Source organism: Pistacia vera, unplaced genomic scaffold (assembly GCF_008641045.1).
Source record: "Pistacia vera cultivar Batoury unplaced genomic scaffold, PisVer_v2 Contig218, whole genome shotgun sequence".
NCBI lineage: Eukaryota > Viridiplantae > Streptophyta > Magnoliopsida > Sapindales > Anacardiaceae > Pistacia > Pistacia vera.
In genome coordinates, this window is record NW_022196022.1 from 131,400 (window position 1) to 148,251 (window position 16,852).

At 35.8% G+C, this 16,852-nt stretch overlaps 1 protein-coding gene across 2 annotated transcripts; it reads left to right on the forward strand.

Annotated features, from left to right (window-relative positions):
* The first annotated feature begins 3,508 nt into the window (after positions 1–3,508).
* Positions 3,509–13,488, forward strand: LOC116130223 (ran-binding protein 1 homolog b). Of its 2 annotated transcripts, XM_031415962.1 has the most exons (5): positions 3,509–3,827; positions 3,920–4,071; positions 4,167–4,292; positions 5,918–6,018; positions 13,011–13,488. In XM_031415962.1, exons 1-5 carry the CDS (start codon positions 3,679–3,681, stop codon positions 13,131–13,133), a joined length of 651 nt encoding a protein of 216 aa, XP_031271822.1. In that variant the 5' UTR covers positions 3,509–3,678; the 3' UTR covers positions 13,134–13,488. The 2 variants fall into 2 exon arrangements, with proteins under 2 accessions (XP_031271822.1, XP_031271821.1); XM_031415961.1 differs by lacking the exons at positions 3,509–3,827; positions 3,920–4,071; positions 4,167–4,292; positions 5,918–6,018 and adding exons at positions 10,627–10,817; positions 10,910–11,061; positions 11,157–11,282 and having other exon boundaries at positions 12,910–13,488.
* The last annotated feature ends 3,364 nt before the right edge of the window (positions 13,489–16,852 follow it).

The following is a 16,852-nucleotide window of genomic DNA, read 5'->3' on the forward strand; positions in this document are numbered from 1 at the left end:
TTTTCTCGCAACAGAGGTGTGTTGAGAGGTCAGAGGTGGGTGTTCTGATGGTTTTGTAGTCAGGTGGGACGAGGAGGTTGGAGAGAGAGAGTTTGATCTTACAACACCTAACAATTTGACTTGAGTACGGCTTCTGATATTCTCAACAGTTACTAATTCAACATCTATAAGACCATCACCACTTAGAAACAAAAATAAACAAAAACATTTTTTTTAGTTAGTTTTTGGAATTTTTTCATTTTGTTTTGCAGAAGTTTTGCAATTCGTAATATCGGAAAGCAAATGCAAAACCAAGATTCTAGATATCTCCTTTATCAGAGTATGATACCATGCAGAAGCTGTGCAGAGTGCTTCAAATTTGATAATAAAAAATAAAGTTGAACATTGGTGTCCTTGTATTGCACGGGAAATATTTTAAGAAATTGGGCAGTAAGGCAAGCAGATAACACGTACAACAATGTCAAAGAAAAAGATTGAGAGAGGTGTTAGTCTTCCATTTGCATTTCTGTAAACAATATAGTTTGTCACTTCTCTCCTCCTGCAAGTGATGAGACTGCATTGGAAGAGCGCGATATAATAATAAAAAAATTGGTTTACAGGGATTTGTTACTGAACCTTTGCTTGAGGTAGAAGTAGAACAAATTAAGATGTAACAGATGCTATTCAAAAAGTTGCTGCCACCTATGATGCCAAGATCGTCGAAGGCGTTCTCAGTCACCCGCTGAAGCAGTTTCTGATTGATGGTATGGGAACAAGTTTGCTGATGATGCAGAATTTGAGGAAAACGAAGTCTACGCTGTTGATATGTATATACTATCAGTCTTATCACAGGCCATGGTAAAGTAAGGTTGGACTGCAACCTGATGTGCCAAAGCCAAACTATACGATTGAGTGCAGCCGAAGCTATTGAATGAGCGACAAACAACTATATATTAGCAAGCTTTGGACAGAAATTATAACTTGAAGATGAAAGCTTCAAGGTTCATCTGCAGTGAAATTAATCAGAGCAATCATGCCATTTACGGCAAGGTCCATGCACTGTCTGTGGTTATTATCATCGAAACTGTCTTTTTGTCAGTTACACCAGTGCTTTCTCGTGATCTCCATTTGGTATCAGCTGTTTAGAGCAGCGAAAGATCAATGTTGCTTCTGAGGAATGACTGTCTTTAGCTTTGTTACTTAAATATACCATGTTACCATTGTTTCGGCTAGCTGCAAAACGAGTGTAGGCATCTGGGTGTGCAATATAGGTTGTAATGTTGGTACATTCTGTTGATGCAATTTCTCGCACCAACGAGAAGTTCATAGGATCCGTGGTGGAATATACACATGTAATAACTCTCTCTAGTTAGTATATTTTGGGAAATATAATATAAAATCACTAAATATATTATAGAAAACATGTACGTATATAAGTATAAGATAGTGGGCCCAAAATAAGTTTACTTCCATATACAAATTATCTACGTTAAGTAAAAGAAGTCATATATATAAACTCAAAATACAGTTAGATAATAGTGTCATTCTTCTCCTCTTCTTGACGTTCCCTCCAACTGCTTTTCACCTACTACCTGCAAAAACAGTGAAATCAACAGAGTGAGCACTAATTGCTCAATAAGTAAATCCATTATACTAATCTTCTTTCTCTGTTACTCGTATTCTGAATTTTCTTTCTTTACATCAAACTTCTCTATTCTTCTCAACTCTCTCTAACATTCTTGTTTCTCACTTATTGATATATAAACACATTTAGTGAAACTAAATGTAAATAGTAAGAATGGAATAAGGCATATGCACAAATGCATAAGAGATGCATTTTCTTTTCTGTTTTCTATTTTCTTATTCTGTTTTTCTTCTTTCTTTCTTTATGATCTTTCTTTTCTTTCTTGTTTCTTTTCTTTTCTATTCTTTCTTGCTTTCTATTCTTTCTTTTCTTTCTTGCTTTTCTATTCTTTCTTGCTTTCTATTCTTTCTTTTCTTTTCTTTTCTATTATTTCTTGCTTTCTATTCTTTCTTTCTTTCTTGTACGTCGATCGAACTCGATTGAAGTATGGATTTGAAACCCTGGCCGTGTGAGTGAGTACAATCCTCATCTACATGCACTTCTAACAGACTGTACAAATTCTTCTTTTTTATTCTTAGGCCGCTTACTGAAAGCGGCGTGCATTTAGGTATGCTCTGCTGAGTACAGTCTTCATCCACATGCATTTCTTACGGACTGTACAAATTCTTCTTTCTCATTCTTAGGCCGCTCACTAAAGGCGACGTGCATGTGAGAATATTCTTCTTCTCTGTCACTCACGGGTTTCCCATCGTAACAACCTTCTTTTCTCTTATCTTTCTTTTAGAAATTAAGATTCAGGTTCTTTTCTTTTCTTTCTTTCTTTGTTCTTTAGCGTTCTTATATGCATGTATGCATATTTATAGATTCTCATTTTACTCTTGCACTTTTTATGAAATTCCATCTATGTCCCTTAATCAATTACAATAATGCCCTCATCTCCATTGTATTCTCTATGAAATTATATTACTGTTCACTCCATACATTTTCAACTAATTATGGGTGGAATGACCATTTTGCCCTTAAGCAAAATTTCCAGAATTTTCTCAAAAATTCCAGCTCTTTCTTTGCCCCGGCGAAGACTATATTTTCTGCCATGAATTTAGCCAGAGAGTTCATTGCCGCGGTGACAAAACTCCTTTGCCACGGTGAAGTATGCAATTACCAATTTTTCAAGCTTTTACCTTGAAATAAGTAAAACTAAGAGCATTAGGACATAAATAGAGTTACGTATCTCGATGTGGATGTTACAACACTTAAGTTTGTATTAAACCCATGATTCTAATACTAAAAATAAAAGGACAACAATAACACAATAAAGAGAGTTTTAAAATGGTTCGAATATTTGGTGCAAATCATATGTTTATTGTTTTTTGCATTGTTTTCTTTGCTTTCTCTGTATACAAGTGTAGTTTACACAAGTTATGAGTGAGCTTTCCTAAATTAAGGTAAAAAGTAAGCTTATATAGTGTTACAGTTGTAAATTTACACATGAAGTAATCCTCGTACAGAGTGACTCGTGACCTGACTGACAACACAATCTTGAAACTTACCAATGAAGTAATCTTTAGTGGGGAATCCATACCACAAATCTCTCAAGGCTATAATGTCATCAAGACCGCGACTATACTATCATACAGACTATGTGTTACTATATGAGATGGTTTCTTCATTTGTAAGTCTACTAAAGATTACTTCATTGATAAGTTTGTCTACAGTGAAAGCTTCTATAAACATATTCTACTATGTGATAATAATTGCAATTATTAATTATTATCATTATCATTATCCTACTATTATTGTAAAATTTGATTCCTGTACCAGGAGCCAAACACTCGTTTATTTTAAACGTGGAAATATCTTGTTCTAATCTAGGGAAACGGTTATTCCACCATCCAAACATTCCCTTTAAAGGAAAGCAGTAGTATTAGTGCGTCTGTTTTATGGGCGTAACCTTGACGCCTCTTTGAATTCTCTCTTAAAATCTCTCTCGATACTCTCTGTATAAAAACCCTACTTGCCCTCAAACATTCTAGCCTCCAAACACACTCAGCCGAGTTGCATCACCGAGTTCTCACACTCAAACTCACGCACACTCTAACTCAGAAATTAAATCAATGGCCAGCACCGAGGGCGATCGCAGAGAAGAGGAGGAGGCACCACACAACGAAGATGAAGACACCGGAGCTCAGGTTGCCCCCATCGTCAAACTCGAGGAGGTCGCTGTTACTACCGGTGAAGAGGACGAAGATGCTATCCTGGATCTGTAAGTGCCCTAGATCTGTTTCTTTTTTCTCATTCTAGGGTTTCGGTTTTTGATTTTTATTTGGTTGATTTTTTCTTCCTTTTGTTTAAAAGGAAATCGAAACTATACCGTTTCGATAAGGACGGTAATCAGTGGAAAGAAAGAGGAGCTGGTACTGTTAAGCTTTTGAAACATAAACAGAGCGGCAAGGTTCGTCTCGTCATGAGACAATCCAAGACACTCAAGATCTGCGCCAATCATCTCGGTTCGTTCTTCTTTTGTTTATTTTTTGACATCTCATCTAATAATACTAATGCTATTTATTTATCTATCTGAATCTGTGTTCTGTCGCACTGTCAGTTTTACCGACCATGTCCGTGCAAGAGCATGCTGGTAACGACAAGTCGTGTGTGTGGCACGCCGCTGACTTCGCTGATGGTGAATTGAAGAATGAGCTTTTCTGTATCAGATTCGGATCCGTTGAGAGTGAGTATCGCGAACTTTTTTCTATTATTGATTTACATTGCTTGTCTAATTGAAGTACGGTGTTTTGAAGTTGTTTAAGTTGTATTGGTCAATTAGTTCTTTTATTAATTTGATTTTGTGACCAATAATTTGAATGTAGAGCGGCTGCTTGAATCGTGTTTAGTGAATGCTGTGTTTCATTTGAACTATTTTGATTACAGTAGTGGGAATTGAAGAATTGAAGTTTCAATTATATAGGCCATCTTGTGATTGTCAGGCTTCCTCGGGAAAACCTGAAAGATAGTATTATTACTATAGGATGATGTCTATTTTAGTATTCTTAGTGGCTAAGTTTTCAAATGTAAAAATTTCCGTTATTTTATTGCTATAAAAACTTACTTTTTTACTTTTGTAGATTTTAGTTACTCTGGCCACGGACAAATCATAGGCTTTGATGATAACATCCTAAATTATCTTCAGCTCTTTGTTTACATGTTTAGGGTACTGATTTATTGGTTAAAAACTAAGAAGAGCAAATGGTATTATGTTCTATGTTGTAATGATACCTAAATATCAGTTCTAAAGGTTTCTTGAGAGCTACTATTTAAGGAATTTGAGTTGTGCTAGGGCAATGATCTTAAAACTGTATTTGTTACATAGATGTTGATGATGTACTGTGGGATAGTTTAAGTACCTTCTCTGTCATATTTTACAAATTTACTTTATCATTTCAAATGGTGGACTTTAGTTAGAAACTGAAATTGGTTGGATGGTGATTTGCCTTAATCATAGAATAAGTGGCAGTATGTCTATATCTTGAATCAATTGTATTGAGGTTTTCTACTTCTTTCCTTAAATTGGGTATTTTATATTTTCAAAAGAAAAAATTGGGTATTTTATATTTATCTCAATCTTGAACTGCGATAAGATTTTCTTCGATGATAGGTTCTTATTTGAACTATTGTTGGTTATTAGTTCTAATCTTATTGCATGCATAGTTTCTTTCTTTGTATAAATCTATTTATGAAATGATTATTGACTTGCCATGTTATACATGATTGTTAAGGGGAGCAACTGGCAGGAATTATTTCCTAATGTGCTTGTATTAAATGATTATTTTTGCATGGAATACTTTTATCAGTTTACTGCAAGTGCAGGAATGTTTTCAATGTTTGTCATGCATCCTGCATGAAAACTTTACTAGGGATTTATGGGTTCCATAGGTCTCCCTGTCTAAATACCATCCTGGAGCAAATGACATAGGTTCACTTTCTATTGCTAGCGAGAGAGAGAGGGTGATTTAAACTCAATTCTGTCTCGAGGGGGTTTAATAGTGCATAGTGGTAGTTTTTTTTTGCACCCAGAATGCATTTTGACTGACTTCTGGACTTGTGTAACAGAATGGTTCTTATAGTTAGATACAGTAGCTTTTCTGGCTCTAAGATGCATTGTTACTTGTGGACTGATAACCGATGCTTCTTTTTGTTTCCATAAAGATTAACATACTGCTTAAAAATTTGTATATATACACAGAAATCTATTCTAATTTTGTGAAAAAAAAAAAAAAAAATCTGTACTACTTACTTCTTTTTTCCTTTCCATTAATTGTCTGTTTCATGAGATGTTTTCCTATGTTTGTTTTTCAGATTGCAAAGCCTTCATGGAAATGTTTACAGAAGTTGCTGAATCCCAAAAATCTAAAGAGGAAAATAAAGAAGCAACTTCAACTGCTGGTCTTCTTGAGAAGGTAGTTCCAGAAATTCTACTACTTTCACTCCACACATTTTCAACTAATTATGGGTGGAATGACCATTTTGCCTTTGAGCAAGTTTTCTCAGAATTTTCTCAAAAATTCACCGCTCTTTCTTGGCCGGCGGAAGAGTATTTTTGCCATGAATTTAGGCAGAGAGTGCATTGCCGCGGCGACAAAACTCCTTTGCTGCGGCAAGTATGCAATTACCAATTTTTCAAGCTTTCACCTTGAAATAAGTAAACTAAGGGCATTAGGACATAAATAGAGTTACGTACCTCGATGGGGATGTTACAACAAAAGTTGTATTAAACCCATGATTCTGATACTGAACAATAAACGAATAAAAGCACAACAATAACAACATAAAAAATTTTAGTAGTTCGAATATTTGGTGCAAATCATATGTTTATTGTTTTTTGCATTGTTTTCTTTGCTTTCTCTGTATACAAGTGTGCTTACACAAGTTATGAGTGAGCTTCAAATTAGGTAAAAAGTAAGCTTATATAGTGTTAAGTTGTAAATTTTACATGAAGTAATCCTCATATAGAGTGATTTGTGACCTGACTGGCAAACACGTCTTGAAACTTACCAATGAAGTAATCTTAGTGGGAATCATACCACAATCCCCAAGGCTATCTGTCATCAGACCGGGCTATACTGATCATCAGACATGTGTTACTATAAGATGGTTCTTCATTTGTAAGTCTACTAAAAATTATCATGTAAGTTTGTCCACAGTAAAGCTTCTATAAACATATTCTACTATGTGAAAATTGCATTATTAATTATTATCATTTATCTTATCCTAATATATATAAAATTGTTCCTGTACAGTAAAGGAGCCAAACACTCGTTTATTTTAAACGTGGAAAATCTTGTTATCTAGGGAAACGGTTATTCCACCATCCAAACATTCCCTTAAAGGAAAGCAGTAGTATAGTGCATCTGTTTTTGCGGGCGAACTCAACAGAGGTGTGTTGAGAGGTCAGAGGTGGGTGTTCTGATGGTTTTGTAGTCAGGTGGGACGAGGAGGTTGGAGAGAGAGAGTTTGATCTTACAACACCTAACAATTTGACTTGAGTACGGCTTCTGATATTCTCAACAGTTACTAATTCAACATCTATAAGACCATCACCACTTAGAAACAAAAATAAACAAAAACATTTTTTTTAGTTAGTTTTTGGAATTTTTTCATTTTGTTTTGCAGAAGTTTTGCAATTCGTAATATCGGAAAGCAAATGCAAAACCAAGATTCTAGATATCTCCTTTATCAGAGTATGATACCATGCAGAAGCTGTGCAGAGTGCTTCAAATTTGATAATAAAAAATAAAGTTGAACATTGGTGTCCTTGTATTGCACGGGAAATATTTTAAGAAATTGGGCAGTAAGGCAAGCAGATAACACGTACAACAATGTCAAAGAAAAAGATTGAGAGAGGTGTTAGTCTTCCATTTGCATTTCTGTAAACAATATAGTTTGTCACTTCTCTCCTCCTGCAAGTGATGAGACTGCATTGGAAGAGCGCGATATAATAATAAAAAAATTGGTTTACAGGGATTTGTTACTGAACCTTTGCTTGAGGTAGAAGTAGAACAAATTAAGATGTAACAGATGCTATTCAAAAAGTTGCTGCCACCTATGATGCCAAGATCGTCGAAGGCGTTCTCAGTCACCCGCTGAAGCAGTTTCTGATTGATGGTATGGGAACAAGTTTGCTGATGATGCAGAATTTGAGGAAAACGAAGTCTACGCTGTTGATATGTATATACTATCAGTCTTATCACAGGCCATGGTAAAGTAAGGTTGGACTGCAACCTGATGTGCCAAAGCCAAACTATACGATTGAGTGCAGCCGAAGCTATTGAATGAGCGACAAACAACTATATATTAGCAAGCTTTGGACAGAAATTATAACTTGAAGATGAAAGCTTCAAGGTTCATCTGCAGTGAAATTAATCAGAGCAATCATGCCATTTAAGGCAAGGTCCATGCACTGTCTGTGGTTATTATCATCGAAACTGTCTTTTTGTCAGTTACACCAGTGCTTTCTCGTGATCTGCATTTGGTATCAGCTGTTTAGAGCAGCAAAAGTTCGATGTTGCTTCTCAGGAATGACAGTCTTTAGCTTTGTTACTTACATGTACCATGTTACCATTGTTCCGGCTAGCTGCAAAACGAGTGTAGGCATCTGGGTGTGCAATATAGGCTGTAATGTTGGTACATTCTGGTGATGCAATTTCTCGCACCAACGAGAAGTATGTAGGATTTGTGGTGGAATCTACACATGTAATAACTCTCTCTGGTTAGTATACTTTGAAAAATATAATATAAAATCACTAAATATGCTATAGAAAACATGTATTTATATAAGTATAAGATAGTGGGTCCAAAACTAACTTTACTTCCATATACAAATTCTCTATGTTAAGTAAAATAAGTCATATATATAAACTCAAAATACAGTTAGACAGTAGTGTCATTCTTCTCCGCTTCTTGACATTCCCTCCAACCGCTTTTCACCTACTACCTGCAAAAACAGTAAAATCAACAGAGTGAGAACTAATTGCTCAGTAAATAAATCCATTATACTAATCTTCTTTCTCTGTTATTCGTATTCTGAATTTTCTTTCTTTACATCAAACTTCTCTATTCTTCTCAGCTCTCTCTAACATTCTTGTTTCTCACTTATTGATATATAAACACATTTAGTGAAACTAAATGTGAATAGTAAGAATGGAATAATGCATATGCACAAATGCATAAGAGATACATTTTCTTTTCTGTTTTCTGTTTTTCTTCTTTCTTTCTTTCTGTTCTTTCTTTTCTTTCTCATTTCCTTCTTTCTTTCTTTATGTTCTTTCTTCTTTCTTCTTTCTTCTTTCTTTTCTATTCTTTCTTTTCTTTTCTATTCTTTCTTGCTTTCTATTCTTTCTTTTCTTTTCTATTCTTTCTTGCTTTTTATTCTTTCTTTCTTGTACGTCGATCAAACTCGGTTGAGGCATGGATTCTGAATCCTGTGCATGTGAGTGAGTACAGTCTTCATCTACATGTACTTCTAACGGACTGTACAAATTCTTCTTTCTTATTCTTAGGCCGTTTACTGAAGGCGGTGTGCATGTAGGTATGCTCTGTTGGGTACAGTCTTCATTCACATGCACTTCTTACGGACTGTACAAATTCTTCTTTCTCATTCTTAGGCCGCTCACTGAAGGCAGCGTGCATGTGAGAATATTCTTCTTCTCTGTCACTCACGGGTTCCCCATCACTACAACCTTCTTTTCTTTTATCTTTCTTTTAGAAATTAAGATTCAGGTTCTTTTCTTTTCTTTCTTTCTTTGTTCTTTAGTGTTCTTATATGCATGTATGCATATTTATAGATTCCCATTTTACCCTTGCACTTTTTATGAAATTCCATCTATGTCCCTTAATCAATTATAATAATGTCCTCATCTCCATTGTATTCTCCATGAAATTCTACTACTTTTCACTCCACACATTTTCAACTAATTATGGGTGGAATGACCATTTTGCCTTTGAGCAAGTTTTCTAGAATTTTCTCAAAAATTCCAGCTCTTTCTTTGGCCCGGCGAAGACTGTATTTTTTGCCATGAATTTAGGCAGAGAGTGCATTGCCGCGGCGACAAAACTCCTTTGCTGCGGCAAAGTATGCAATTACCAATTTTTCAAGCTTTCACCTTGAAATAAGTAAAACTAAGGGCATTAGGACATAAATAGAGTTACGTACCTCGATGGGGATGTTACAACACATAAGTTTGTATTAAACCCATGATTCTGATACTGAACAATAAACGAAATAAAAGCACAACAATAACACAATAAAAAGATTTTTAAAGTAGTTCGAATATTTGGTGCAAATCATATGTTTATTGTTTTTTGCATTGTTTTCTTTGCTTTCTCTGTATACAAGTGTAGCTTACACAAGTTATGAGTGAGCATTCCTAAATTAGGGTAAAAAGTAAGCTTATATAGTGTTACAGTTGTAAATTTATACATGAAGTAATCCTCATATAGAGTGATTTGTGACCTGACTGGCAACACAGTCTTGAAACTTACCAATGAAGTAATCTTTAGTGGAGAATCCATACCACGAATCCCCCAAGGCTATAATGTCATCAAGACCGCGACTATACTATCATCCAGACCATGTGTTACTATATAAGATGGTTGCTTCATTTGTAAGTCTACTAAAAATTACTTCATGGGTAAGTTTGTCCACAGTAAAAGCTTCTATAAACATATTCTACTATGTGATAATAATTGCAATTATTAATTATTATCATTTATCATTATCCTAATATTATTATAAAATTTGTTCCTGTACAAGTAAAAGGAGCCAAACACTCGTTTATTTTAAACGTGGAAATATCTTGTTCTAATCTAGGGAAACGGTTATTCCACCATCCAAACATTCCCTTTAAAGGAAAGCAGTAGTACTAGTGCATCTGTTTTGCGGGCGTAACCTTGACGCCTCTTTGAACTCTCTCTTAAAATCTCTCTCGATACTCTCTGTATAAAACCCTACTTTCCCTCAAACATTCTAGCCTCCAAACACACTCAGCCGAGTTGAATCACCGAGTTCTCACACTCAAACTCACGCACGCTCTAACTCAGAAATTAAATCAATGGCCAGCACCGAGGGCGATCGCAGAGAAGAGGAGGAGGCACCACACAACGAAGATGAAGACACCGGAGCTCAGGTTGCCCCCATCGTCAAACTCGAGGAGGTCGCTGTTACTACCGGCGAAGAGGACGAAGATGCTATCCTGGATCTGTAAGTGCCCTAGATCTGTTTCTTTTTTCTCATTCTAGGGTTTCGGTTTTTGATTTTTATTTGGTTGATTTTTTCTTCCTTTTGTTTAAAAGGAAATCGAAACTATACCGTTTCGATAAGGACGGTAATCAGTGGAAAGAAAGAGGAGCTGGTACTGTTAAGCTTTTGAAACATAAACAGAGCGGCAAGGTTCGTCTCGTCATGAGACAATCCAAGACACTCAAGATCTGCGCCAATCATCTCGGTTCGTTCTTCTTTTGTTTATTTTTTGACATCTCATCTAATAATACTAATGCTATTTATTTATCTATCTGAATCTGTGTTCTGTCGCACTGTCAGTTTTACCGACCATGTCCGTGCAAGAGCATGCTGGTAACGACAAGTCGTGTGTGTGGCACGCCGCTGACTTCGCTGATGGTGAATTGAAGAATGAGCTTTTCTGTATCAGATTCGGATCCGTTGAGAGTGAGTATCGTGAACTTTTTTCTATTATTGATTTACATTGCTTGTCTAATTGAAGTACGGTGTTTTGAAGTTGTTTAAGTTGTATTGGTCAATTAGTTCTTTTATTAATTTGATTTTGTGACCAATAATTTGAATGTAGAGCGGCTGCTTGAATCGTGTTTAGTGAATGCTGTGTTTCATTTGAACTATTTTGATTACAGTAGTGGGAATTGAAGAATTGAAGTTTCAATTATATAGGCCATCTTGTGATTGTCAGGCTTCCTCGGGAAAACCTGAAAGATAGTATTATTACTATAGGATGATGTCTATTTTAGTATTCTTAGTGGCTAAGTTTTCAAATGTAAAAATTTCCGTTATTTTATTGCTATAAAAACTTACTTTTTTACTTTTGTAGATTTTAGTTACTCTGGCCACGGACAAATCATAGGCTTTGATGATAACATCCTAAATTATCTTCAGCTCTTTGTTTACATGTTTAGGGTACTGATTTATTGGTCAAAAACTAAGAAGAGCAAATGGTATTATGTTCTATGTTGTAATGATACCTAAATATCAGTTCTAAAGGTTTCTTGAGAGCTACTATTTAAGGAATTTGAGTTGTGCTAAGGCAATGATCTTAAAACTGTATTTGTTACATAGATGTTGATGATGTACTGTGGGATAGTTTAAGTATCTTCTCTGTCATATTTTACAAATTTACTTTATCATTTCAAACGGTGGACTTTAGTTAGAAACTGAAATTGGTTGGATGGTGATTTGCCTTAATCATAGAATAAGTGGCAGTATGTCTATATCTTGAATCAATTGTATTGAGGTTTTCTACTTCTTTCCTTAAATTGGGTATTTTATATTTTCAAAAGAAAAAATTGGGTATTTTATATTTATCTCAATCTTGAACTGCGATAAGATTTTCTTCGATGATAGGTTCTTATTTGAACTATTGTTGGTTATTAGTTCTAATCTTATTGCATGCATAGTTTCTTTCTTTGTATAAATCTATTTATGAAATGATTATTGACTTGCCATGTTATACATGATTGTTAAGGGGAGCAACTGGCAGGAATTATTTCCTACTGTGCTGGTATTAAATGATTATTTTTGAATGGAATACTTTTATCAGTTTAGTGCAAGTGCAGGAATGTTTTCAATGTTTGTCACGCATCCTGCATGAAAACTTTACTAGGGATTTATGGGGTCCATAGGTCTCCCTGTCTAAATGCCATCCTGGAGCAAATGACATAGGTTCACTTCCTATTGCTAGCGAGAGAGAGAGGGTGATTTAAACTCAATTCTGTCTCGAGGGGGTTTAATAGTGCATAGTGGTAGTTTTTTTTGCACCCAGAATGCATTTTGACTGACTTCTGGACTTGTGTAACAGAATGGTTCTTATAGTTAGATACAGTAGCTTTTCTGGCTCTAAGATGCATTGTTACTTGTGGACTGATAACCGATGCTTCTTTTTGTTTCCATAAAGATTAACATACTGCTTAAAAATTTGTATATATATACACACAGAAATCTATTCTAATTTTGTGAAAAAAAAAAAAAAAATCTGTACTACTTACTTCTTTTTTCCTTTCCATTAATTGTCTGTTTCATGAGATGTTTTCCTATGTTTGTTTTTCAGATTGCAAAGCCTTCATGGAAATGTTTACAGAAGTTGCTGAATCCCAAAAATCTAAAGAGGAAAATAAAGAAGCAACTTCAACTGCTGGTCTTCTTGAGAAGTTGAGTGTTGAAGAAAAGAAACCTGAGGACAAAGCTGAGGAAGAGGCCCCTCCTGCTAAGGAGAAGGAATCAAAAAGCGAAGATGCAGAGAAGAAAGCCGAGGAGCCTGCTTCCTCAACTTAGAGGTTTGGGTTTGTTTTTGCATCCATATGCTTGCCAGTATGATGAAGTCGGTTGACTTCATTGTTTTGCCCATATCTTGGCGTATACAGCTGGTGAAAATACTTGGACCAATTTATGGGCTTTAGTGGTTTGGGTCTGTGTCCGGTTTGAGTCTGTCAACAATTGGTCGAGCTCCGGGTCATGTTTGCATCTTGAGGATTGTGTTTTTGTAGTTGGGTATTGTCAGAGAAGTTCAACTAGGGCTTTTTTTTAAATATATTACTGTTTATCATTGTAAGTTCCTGGTCATATATTTTTAAGGGTTTCTGAAAAAAAAAAAAATTTAAGAGTTTTTATTGGGACATAATTTCTGGAATTATGAAGAGTTTGGATTTGTTATTTGTTTATGCCGTGATCAGATATTAATGTCACCGACAATTAGTTTGTTTAATGTTCTCAAAACTTTTTTTTATTGAATTTTACTCGGCCTTAAACTAGCATCCCTTCATGCTGGAACTTTTATATGTGACAAAAGCAATTAATTGGATGGAAGTTGTGGCAGCTACACTTGGTGCGTTTCAAAGACATAGCTTGGAATTTTGGTACTTCTTATGCATGGCCGGCCCAATGTAGGATGTTCAACAGCGACTGCTACTTGTTCATGTTTCTTCCGATAAACGTTTCACTGAAGTTTGCGTTCACGAGATGACCAGACACTTAATTTTCTTAAAATTTTTGCAATCAACATGCAATCATGCATAAACAATGTTGATGATAAAATTATCGACTTGAAGAAATTAGAGTTCTGGTTTATTGGAGCAGGAAACGTGTACTTCGGCAATTTGGTGTTGCCAAGTATCTCTTGATTAGGATTATGCAGTGTTTTAAAACTGGTTGGTTCAATGGAGACTTGGGGCTTTCATTGGGTTGGGTTACCTATTTCCTATTTACAAAAAATCTTAGAAATTAAGATAATGATCAGCGAACAATTGAAAGTCGGGATTTTAGGACTTTTGAAGAGGAAGAGTTGGTGAGTGTAATGGTGGCGATGAAGGTGATTTTCGGTGAGTGAATTAACCGAAAATCGAAAAAAAATTGATGATGGCAACAACTGGTTTTTGTCGGTGATTTGAGAGGCGAACGGAGGTGAGGTGAGATGAGATGGGTTTGTTCAAGAGACTGAGGAGAGTATTTTTGTGATGATAGGGAGGGTTCTCGATGCTAGCGGTGGTGAGATTTGGCCTGGAATGTCGACGTTGGCATTGGTGAGATCTCTATTTCGGTCAGATCTTGAGTAGATTTTTTGGAGAATGGGCTTAAGGAATGATTGAGATTGTATTTGGTGTGTCTTTGCCGTCAACTAGTCAACCGTCGATTCATATTTGAGATGTGTTTACTAAATTTCAAACTTGTAGTGATTTAAGTAATTTTTAGGGGTGTATTTGCTTAATTTTAAACTTTTTTAATATCTGGTTTAACTGGCCAGTCAAACCAGTCAACCTAAGACTTGACAATTTTGCTGGATTTCACCGGGTTGGTTATTAAAACATTGGGATTATGGGCAATTTTTTCATCATTTAGAAATGGAAAGATCCAGATTTATACTGGAAACTTTCGGCCTTTTTCACCAGCTGGTCCAATTTTTTTTGATAAATGGGTATTGTTCTTTGCTTTTCTTTTCATGAGACTACGACTGCGGTGTGGTACCTGCCTGGGGCTTGTATGGTGCATCTGGTGGGGCTAAATGAAATTATCTACTACGTTCGGCATCAAAATAGAATATCATCTTTCGGTCAATGGCATTCAAAGTTCATTATGTATGCACGTGGCAGCATCTAAAGGACCAAAAAGTGATGGGAGAGGTACATATGCGGATCAAATGCCCAATTTAGTTGGTCCATGAAAGCAACTTAAGGATAAGGTCATGTAATGTAAGATCACATTATAAGAGTCTCTCTATTTGTTTGAAATTGAAGATTGATATGACAAGGGCCTTTGGCTTGGCTGAGAGATGCAATCAGCTAATCTCTTTGAATCAATTGGGGGGACAAACCCTAAAAGAGCTTTAAATGTTTGATAAAGAAACATAACCTAACCCTTTTGTTTCTGATTTCTTTTCTTCTCTCTCCAATGTACTAGTAAATCATAATCATTGTACGATTGGGGTTTGGGAGAAACAAACAATTAAGAGGGATTTGGTGGCTAAAGTAGATAAAATAAAACTAGGTTTCTTAAACTTAATCAAAGCATCTTGTAGTTGGGTGGTGATATAATTGAAGTATGCAAGTAACCCAGATGATTTGGGCAGAAGAAACAAAGAAAAGAGGGATTTGGTTGTTATGAAAAGATACTATTATCTTATAAAACTTATTAATAATTCACACCACCTTCTTCTATTCAAATTCAAAAGAGTAAACGACATTTTCCCACCCAAAGTTTGGCGAATCTACCAGTTCCCACCCCTGGTTTCATAAATTGCAGATTTTCACCCTTAAATTAACACTATTACTTTTCTCTCAAAATAACCCCTACATCTCAAATTTATCTCAAATAACTCTTAGAGGATCCCAGCCAAGCCAAGCCAAGCCAAAAATCCGGCCTAATTCTAGCACCATTGGACCTCCCCGACACCACCATTAGCATCCTCTTATCCTTCTCACAAAAACTCATATCTTTTCCACCTGATTACACCTCGGCTAGGTGCTGGAACTTGGATGGAATGGGGCGAAAAAATGCGAAAACCTAAGGAGAGGTGGCGACGATTGACGGGCAATTGCAGTTAGCGATTTTGGGGTTTTGGTGGGGCGAAGCCGCCGATGCTATTGGTGGTCTTGGGGGTGGTTTTCAGTGTCGAGACTTGCCAGAATTTGGATGAAACACTGATTGACACTAAAAGCGACGACTGGCAACTGGGGGGTTCAATCAGGCAGGGACGTTAAGGGTTTTGATGTGGGGGCTGAGGGGATTGTAATGGTGGTGTTAGAAAATGTCGATTGTGCTAGAAACAGGTCGGAATGGCCTGAAATCGTCGGTGGGTTGAATTTGAAAAGTAGAGGGTTATTTTAAAATTTTTATCTTTGAAATGACTATTTTACCTTTTTAACTGTTAGATTAAACAGTTATCTGATAATTTAAGGGTGAAAATTTATAATTTATGAAACTAGAGATGGGAACTTGCAAATTCGCTAAACCTTGAGTGGGAAAATGTCGTTACTCAATTCAAAATGTAGAGCCACATTTTGCCCATAATTTAACATCTCATGCCATTGGAACTACTTTGAGTCTTTGACCATCAACTTCCACCTTCCAATAGAAAGAGAGAGAGAGAGAGAGAGAGAGAGAGAATTTTAACATCAAATCTTAGCATCTTGTTCAGTTGGTAGGCCGTAGGTCACAAAACAACTTGTTTCTTGAAAAGTTGGTTTAATAATTGGAACCACCCAAATGAGAGGCTGCCAATAAATGAATGTTACATCACATTTTCTTAATCAATTCAGAGATATTGTCACATCTTAATGAATAAATTTTGAATAAAAAATGCTTGAATGAAACTTAAAAACCAATGGGCGCCTCAACTGAAGTTAAATAATATTTATCTCCAGAATCTATTCAACACTTATAAATCTAATGGGTTAAGACCTTTGAGTAATTAATCCAGATACTAGAGCCTCACTTTCTGGTAGTGATTAAACTAATTTATTTCTTTTTTTACCACACTACTAGATAATTTCACAAACCTG

Coding starts and splice junctions, on each gene's coding strand:
- LOC116130223 (XM_031415962.1), top strand. CDS start 3,679: ATGGCCAGCACCGAGGGCGATCGCAGAGAAGAGGAGGAGGCACCACAC. Junction 4,072..4,166: donor GATCTGCGCCAATCATCTCG/GTTCGTTCTTCT, acceptor TCGCACTGTCAG/TTTTACCGACCATGTCCGTG. Junction 6,019..13,010: donor CTGCTGGTCTTCTTGAGAAG/GTAGTTCCAGAA, acceptor CTTCTTGAGAAG/TTGAGTGTTGAAGAAAAGAA.